The 8,474-nt window shown below is 32.2% G+C and overlaps 1 protein-coding gene across 1 annotated transcript; it reads left to right on the top strand.

Moving 5' to 3' along the window:
* Positions 1-4,133: 4,133 nt before the first annotated feature.
* LOC133291336 (glucose-6-phosphate/phosphate translocator 2, chloroplastic-like) lies at positions 4,134-6,493 on the top strand. The gene is made up of 4 exons (XM_061489590.1): positions 4,134-4,649; positions 5,395-5,620; positions 5,776-5,998; positions 6,202-6,493. The coding sequence occupies exons 1-4, from the start codon at positions 4,134-4,136 to the stop codon at positions 6,491-6,493; spliced, it is 1,257 nt and encodes a 418-aa protein (XP_061345574.1).
* The last annotated feature ends 1,981 nt before the right edge of the window (positions 6,494-8,474 follow it).

Below are 8,474 nucleotides of genomic sequence, written 5' to 3'. Positions count from 1 at the left end.
TGAATAGAATTTTGTTTTCCTCTCTTTTTTCTCAAAATTTCTTGACTTTGCCATTGGATGCAACCCGATTAAGAACCACCCTCGCCGAGTTGAAATTTAACACCTAAGAGAATGAAAGTGAAATGATAACCATTAAGTCACATCATTATAGTTGTTATATTACATATATTTATTATATATCTTTACTTAAATTCAATTAAACTATGAACAAATCAATGATTGGTCCAGGTTTAATAATACTGTCATTAAATACGTGAATCAAGTAGTGCAAGCGGATTAATCAAGTAATCTTTCAAAAAAAAAAAGGATTAATCAAGTAATCAATGAACAGTAGAGAAATTTAAAAAAAAAAAAACAAATAGCATCAGTTTGGTATATCCTTAAAAATAAAGATGATAAATTTTAAGGAATAAATTACCAATAAGTTTAATATCTCATTCATGAAAAAAAAATTAAATATAATTTTAAAGTGATATTAAATTAACTATTAAAATAAAACGATGTAGCAATGGACATGGTCAGAACTCCTCGATGTATTGGAAAAAAGAAATTTATTAGTTATGATTTATGACTAAGAATGGCATTGAAGATAGGGATAGAATTCCGTCAGAGCTAAGGCCAAATTCAAGTTGCCAATATGCAATATCAGCTAGCTAGCTTCCAAACTGATGATATCCGTACACACCCACCCTTTCCCAAATGCAAACAAAAAGCCTTGTTCTTTTCAATCCACACTGGACCAAACCCAAATCAGCGAAATATTTTTAATATTACTGTCACACCGTTTGATTGGGTGCCACGATTCAATAAAAGTGCCTCGTTTTTTGTGTTATAGGTACCGGGTACGGATTAAAAAAAAGATAAAAGAAAAATTCAGATAAAATTTTTTAAATCGCAGTTGTATATGCTACAGTTGTACAAAAAGTGTTCTCCGAAATCAGATGTACCTCATATTAGCCGTCAATAAACTTTGAATCCCAAAAAATCTCCATCCGTCCATATATCTCAGAAAATTAAAGAGAAATGTATCATGAAAAAATTATGCAGCGAAAAGATATTGGAAATCAGCATCGTTTCATACATAGAATTCGAGGCCCATTAAGCACTTGCATTAGAATTTGCGGTGAGGAATGCGCGGGAGCGAGCAGAATAATTGATGTACTTGTTCTAATTATAGAAGCAGAGACCATTTCGGTGGGGTTTTAGCTTCGAACAAGGCAAAATCGATATATCACTTTACGCTGTTTCTCTGTCCCTGCTAGCCTGTACGAGTAACGCACGGGGCGCTCCAACTTCCAAGTATCAATCACACTTACACGATATTTTTCAGCTTTTGTTCTTTTTTTTGTTCTTTTTTTTTTTTGTAAATTGCTTTACTTGCATGCTTTTTGGAAAAAAAATTAAACTCACCCTAGAAGTACGTTAAGTCAATCATGTTTAATTATGAAATTTTTAGATATATTTTATTAGTATAGATAGTACCAATTAATTCTTATAAGTTATCTCTAACTATACCATCTCATACCAGCACAGTCTCTGGAATCTCTCTTTCGGATGTTGATTCGATTCATTCATATACCTCGCCGCTAGAAGCCTATCAGGAGTCGCTTATCTTTGCTCTTATGCATCGACGATCACTCTCTGTCCTCATCAGCGCTTAAGATGTTATATACCCATCAACTTCTACTTGATTTATCCTTGAACCACACCATATTTATAATCTTCTATGATGTCAGATGTCATAGATGAAAGCGTAATTAGCAAGTCATCCCGTACATGAATTGACTTCTCTAACTCAATTTAAAATGGACTTAAGATTTTAAAACGCCATAGTTGGCTTAGTTTATTTAGAAATTTGAGAATTTTATTTTTTGGTTGTTTAAAGAATTATTAAACTTATTGAAATTATTGTGTGGCCTTAAAATTGAGTTATTAAATAAATTTCTACAACCGTTTATGGCATTTTTAGCAATATCAAGGTTATTACTTCAAAATAGGTAAAGGACCGTGATTTTCCATATATAAATCCGATTGTAGAACGGTCTTGGTCTTGTATTACTTAAATCCTTGACATAATTCGTTATTCTAAGTGAGAACCCGCATTTTTCAAAAAGGTATAATTTACTATAAATTCCAATCAAAATTCAATATAAATCTAATAGCAAATTTAAAACAATTTGTGAGCGAAATTTGAACAGCAACAAATTTAATGTATTGGGAATTAAGATTTGGAATATGATTTGAGTTTGAATTTATCAAATATTTCTCTTGAAAACTTATCTTCATCATTATTCTTATTATTTCTCTTGAAAACTTTCCTTAACATAGAGTTCAAATGTTGATAAGTTAATTTGCCCGCATATTTTTAACTTAATTTTTATCTTTATTCTTATGTTTATCTTTTATTTCAAAACTTTTTTTGTTTTTTTTTTTATCTTCATCAAATCTAATTCTAATTTGTGCTTGTAAACAGTTATTTCTTGATTCTATTTTTTTAAGGGAATTTGTTACACGAGATAAAAGACCCCCAAACTGCATCATTTTAAGTTAAAGAAAAAAAAATACTTAAGTTACTATCTCATTGTCGTTTCATCGTTTTAATGATAACAATTATCTCGTCATTTTGTTTTTTTAAATAGATTTGATTTGAAAACATCATACTTGGCTTAATTTATTTAAAAATTTGACAATTTTATTCTTTAAATATTTAAAAAATTATTGAACTTATCGAAATCATTATGTGACATTAAAATTGAGTTATCAAATGAATTTTTATAATCGTTTATGACATTTTCAATAAAATCAAGATTATTACTTCAAAATAGGTAATGGACCGCAATTTTTCATCTAAATCTGATTGTAGAACAGTCTTAGTTTCGTATTCCTTAATTTGTTGACAAATTTCGTTATTTTTAGTGAAAGCCCACATTTTTAAAAAAATATATATAAGTTAGTATATAAATTCCAACCAAAATCCAATATAAATGCAGCAGAAAATTTAAAATAATTTGTGAGCGAAATATGAACAACAAGAAATTTGGTCTATTGGAAATTAACAATTTGGATATAATTTGAGTTTGAATTTATCAAATATTAAGTTGATTGAATTATAATAAATTATCTCATCCTTATTCTTATCACTTCTCTTTAAAATTTTCCTTAATTTAGAGTTTTAAGGTTGATGGGTTTACCGGCATATCTTAACTTCATTTTTATCTTTAATCTTATTTTTATCTTTAATCTTATATTTATCTTTTATTTTAAAACTGTTCTTTTTATCTTCAGCAAATCTAATTCTGATTTGTGCTAAACAATAATCTTTAAATGAAAACAATTATTTCTTCATTATGTTTTTTAAGTGATAATAATTAGGGTTCACTTTTTCTACCGTCAATTATCTACATTGAGCCTAATACGACGTCGTTTTGAGGCAGAAATCAAGGTATTTATGTAATTATAATTTATTTCAGGATTATAATAACATTTTTTATTATAATTTTTTAATTTTTCAACTCAAAACGACGTCGTTTTAGAAGTGAATGTAGATAACTTATCTACATTCACTTTAGAAACATTAAAGCCTAATAATTAAGGGGTATATTTTTCTCATATTACATATAAAAAAACATACCTACTACACACTTATCAAAAAAATAGGCCTAGCATATTTTGTATCTACATCGTGAAGTTATTTTATATAACATCGTTTTACGCTGACAATTATCTTTTCATTGTATTTTTCAATTGAAAACAAATATCTCCCATATGTGTTGTTAATGTCGCTTGTCACCAAGCCTCCGTAATCGGTCCCTCTATATAAGTGTATCCTAGGAAGAACCGTTCATCCTTTCCTTTCTCCTTCTCTTCGATTTTCTCACCAATCACCATCCATTATTCCATTCTCTACCAACCTCTTTTCCCTCACCACTGCTTCAACTTGTCAACTCTTCCATATTTTCCTTCCTCGCAATAATCGTTAAACTCCTCCACATTGTGTTGCTTCCATTCACACACACATCACATAAATCTTATCAATTTAATTACATACTCCCATTGTTAATTACTCTGTTGTCTTCACACCTACAAATTCAACTCTTTTTTGTTTTGCACAATTCAGATAAGCTAAAAACATCATGATATCCTTTGTCAAGTACACAGCATCGCCACTGAGCAGCATTGCTTCCTCCACCATAAAACTTCCTGTTCCAAGGACTCAACATTGCACGTTACCCACTATTCAGAATGTTCAACAAAGCACTGAGTCCTCCCTCTCTTCCCTGAAACCTATTTACATTTCATCGACTGTGAATTTCAAACTGTCAACAAATCTCAGAAGGGGTGTTACAGAATGCCAGGCCTACGAAGCAGATAAGTCACGGCCACTAGAGATTAACATTGAGCTTCCTGGGGAACAGGCAGGGGCAGATGCTGCTCAAAAGCTCAAAATTGGTTTGTATTTTGCAACATGGTGGGCTTTGAATGTGGTCTTCAACATATACAACAAGAAGGTTTTGAATGCTTTTCCTTATCCATGGCTTACTTCCACTTTGTCCCTCGCGGCTGGCTCTCTCATCATGTTAATCTCTTGGGCCACAAGGGTTGCTGACGTCCCAAAAGTTAATTTGGATTTTTGGAAGGCCCTCTTTCCTGTAAGCAAATCTTGGCCCGTTTTTTATTTTATTGCTTTCATACCATGATAATTATAAGGGTTTTATACTTCTCATCTAACACGAGATCAGAAATTTTCCTATACATCTTTCGATTCCTGTGATATAGGTGGGTTTCATATATGACTTTTTCTAATATATGGGTCCCACATAACTTTTGTCTCTATAACAGAAGAAGATTCATCTCATGTAACATGAGATGTATAAAACCTCACATATAAGTCTCACATGACTTCTGTTTCTATGACATAAGAAGGCTCATCTCATATAACCTCACACATGAGTCTCACATGACTTTTATCTCTATGAGATAAGAAGGCTAATCTCATATAACATGAAGTATAAAACCTTAACTATAATCATGGTAAGATTAGAATTAGAACTTTAAAAGGATGATTTTGGATTTGCATTACTATTTGCATTACATGAGGCTAATAATTAATGATAAATCACAAAGAGTACTATTTGCACTACATTAGGCTAATAATTAATTATAAATCACAAAAAGTTGACCAACACCATATTTAAATCCAAAACTTTAAGGTTATAAGTTTACGAGTCTTTTACACTTATATGATCCTCAATTGGTTTATGTTTAATTGACGTGGGACTTCATTATTACTCACAATTAAATATTTTCAACAGAATCAAACATTGTCAGAGAGAGTTTGATGTAAGAAAACTTTGATTCAGTACTCATTAGGAAATTACAAATTTGGGTCTGCAGGTTGCGGTGGCACACACAATTGGGCATGTTGCAGCTACTGTGAGTATGTCCAAAGTTGCAGTTTCATTTACTCACATCATAAAGAGTGGAGAGCCTGCTTTCAGTGTCCTGGTATCCAGGTTCTTGCTTGGGGAAGCATTCCCTATGCAGGTTTACCTGTCACTGATGCCTATTATTGGAGGTTGTGCACTTGCTGCTGTGACGGAGCTCAATTTCAATATGATTGGTAAGACTATAATTACCAAATAACATGGTTGAAATTCAGATGCTGACTATGTTCCCTTCTAGTAGACAGAATTAATTGGATGTTGAATTTGTATTTCGTTCATCAATCTTTGTGGGAGTTCAATACTCTGAATAGACGACCTCTTAATGTTTCAGGATTTATGGGAGCTATGATATCAAATCTGGCATTTGTCTTTAGGAATATATTCTCAAAGAAGGGAATGAAAGGGATGTCTGTTAGTGGAATGAACTATTATGCTTGCCTTTCCATATTGTCTCTATTGATCCTCACACCTTTTTCCATTGTTGTTGAGGGCCCAAAGATGTGGGCTGCTGGCTGGCAAACTGCCCTGTCTAATATTGGTCCCAATTTTGTCTGGTAAACGGAGCAATATGCAAATCCCATCACACTGTTAATTTATTTCCTATATTCTATCATTTATCTCTCTCTATTCTTCATTTAATTAATTATGAATTTTATTTTTCTCATGTTGCATGAAACAAATTGTCTCAATGCAACATGAGAAAAATAAAATCCTTTAATTATTGACTAATGATGTTTTGGGTTTTAATTTTTTACAGGTGGGTAGCTGCACAGAGTGTGTTCTACCACTTGTACAATCAAGTCTCTTACATGTCTCTTGATCAGATTTCTCCCTTAACATTTAGCGTAGGAAACACAATGAAGAGAATTTCGGTAATTGTGTCTTCTATCCTTATCTTCCACACTCCAATTCAGCCTGTCAATGCCCTAGGGGCCGCCATTGCAATTCTTGGCACCTTTCTCTATTCACAGGTGCATTCCCATTTACTCTATTTTTGTTTGCTTATACTAGATACTATCTGTTTGAGACAAATTAAAAGCAATGATTAAAATATTTTCAAACTCTCAATAGGGGAAAATCGCAATCACCATTATTTAACCTATTATACGTTAATTTTAAGGGAAATATAAGAATCATGTTGCATGAATGAACAGTGTCATTCCTGCAACATGATTCTTATATTTCCCTAATTTTAAAGGTATTCAATCTACGCAAGCAAAGTGAAGCCAATTATTGTATGTTCTTTATTAATAAAATCTATTTAATGCTCAATTAGAGGTAGAATAAATATTTGTGACACGACAACTGATAGCTTTCTTTTAATTATTTGAGCAGGCTAAACAGTAGTTTAGAAGCTGTTATGCATAACACCAAGTGAGGGATGACTCATGGCTGGAGCTTCTAACTTTTAAGTGTCAATAGGACTTCAAGCTGCTTTCTTTGAGGCCAAAGTTGTGGCATTTGTTATCAAAAAAAAAAAAAAAGTTGTGGCATTTCTAATCACGATTTGATCTAGTTTTCAGTATAGATGAACTTTTTGTTTCTTTACTGTAATTTGAGGTTGAGAAAAATGTACTGCATTAATTAAGAATGATGCGTCAGAACTGTTAAATGTTGAGGCTGACCCGAGGGGTCGTTTGGTAGAGGAGAAAAAAATGTTAACCAGAGAAATATAATTAATGAGGAAACAGTAGGAAAGTAAATTTAGTGGGAAAGTTTTAAAAAAGTTGTTTGGTAGACTGAAATATTATCAGAAAAATTTATTTAAATTTACTAAGTCTGTGTTTGGTTGAAATTAAAATATTGATGGGATTGATTACCAAAAAAAAAAATATTGACGGAAAAATTATTGAAAATCCGAAAATACCCCTTTTAGATTTCATCTCTTTTGTTTTGTCTCCTAAAATAATACTACTCCTAAAATGATTTTGGGTACTTATCATTCGAGGATATATAAGAGTAAAAACTACAGTGTTGACTGTAACATCCCCGTCTCGAGCCGGTTCAATTAATATACATATGATACAAACAGAAACAGCGAAAGACTTAACTTACGAAAATACGAGCTAACTTTTTCTTTTTCTTTAATTCTTTTCACATGACATATCACATTGCATACTTCTTCTAATTTAATTCTTATTTGACGGAGACGAAAATCGGACAGAGTAACCTCTGTAAATCGGACAACTGGAGATTTGCAAATCTCACTCTCAAGGTACCCTAATAGACAATTTATACAATATATACTTTCAGACATACCAGATATCCATATATGATCATATACCCATCCATGGACGCATGGATAACTTGGCTTCGTGCCACTATGTCTAACAGCATGCAATCCAACACATAAACATAAACTGAATACTACATCATCATATCAACATGCCCGAATACTCAAATGTACATGCATCCAACTGAAAGACATGTACAAAACATATACAAGCCATATACAAAATAAAGGATCAGACATCATGATCACCAAATGAATAGAACACTATACAACAATACATGTTCTCCAAAAATAACATCTATAATAAATAGTAGCCTCTGGTTACCCAGAACTCTATATCCTCATACTAGTACTTCTAGCCACGGGTAGTGTCCTTGTCCCATGAGGGCTCTTCAATTAATTGTGTTCCTGAAATCATATCCCCAAACGGGGTTAAAGACGAATCTCTAGTAAGTTGCAGGTTTATAGAGAACTCTCCATACCCTGGGCTCACTTCCTGCATGACAGTCAGATACATAATATACAAAACATCATATATCATACTATACTGAACATATCTCGTATAACATATCATATAATCAAATATCATAACTAAACAAAGCATATACACAAATCTTATCAGAGACGTACGCAGTCATTCCCAAGAGATGACCCCAAGCGGAAATCAATGCACGTAACAAATATCATATACAAAAACCATCACAATAATCACATCAGAACAAAGCATATCATATCAGAGATGTACGTATCATTCCCAAGGGATGACCCCAAGCACAAATCAACGTACATGTTCTCAA

The sequence above is a fragment of the Gastrolobium bilobum genome, unplaced genomic scaffold, assembly GCF_033153095.1.
Source record: "Gastrolobium bilobum isolate Gb01-03AN ecotype WA unplaced genomic scaffold, APGP_CSIRO_Gbil_v1 utg7904, whole genome shotgun sequence".
NCBI classification, from domain to species: Eukaryota; Viridiplantae; Streptophyta; class Magnoliopsida; order Fabales; family Fabaceae; genus Gastrolobium; species Gastrolobium bilobum.
Note: the sequence above shows the minus strand (reverse complement) of the source record. Positions and strands in the feature narration are given on the sequence as shown.

Bases quoted from the DNA above. Each gene is read 5' to 3' on its own strand.
- LOC133291336 (XM_061489590.1), top strand. From the start codon at position 4,134: ATGATATCCTTTGTCAAGTACACAGCATCGCCACTGAGCAGCATTGCT. The intron at 5,621-5,775 runs GTAAGACTATAA...TTAATGTTTCAG, and splicing joins GCTCAATTTCAATATGATTG to GATTTATGGGAGCTATGATA. The intron at 5,999-6,201 runs GTAAACGGAGCA...AATTTTTTACAG, and splicing joins ATTGGTCCCAATTTTGTCTG to GTGGGTAGCTGCACAGAGTG.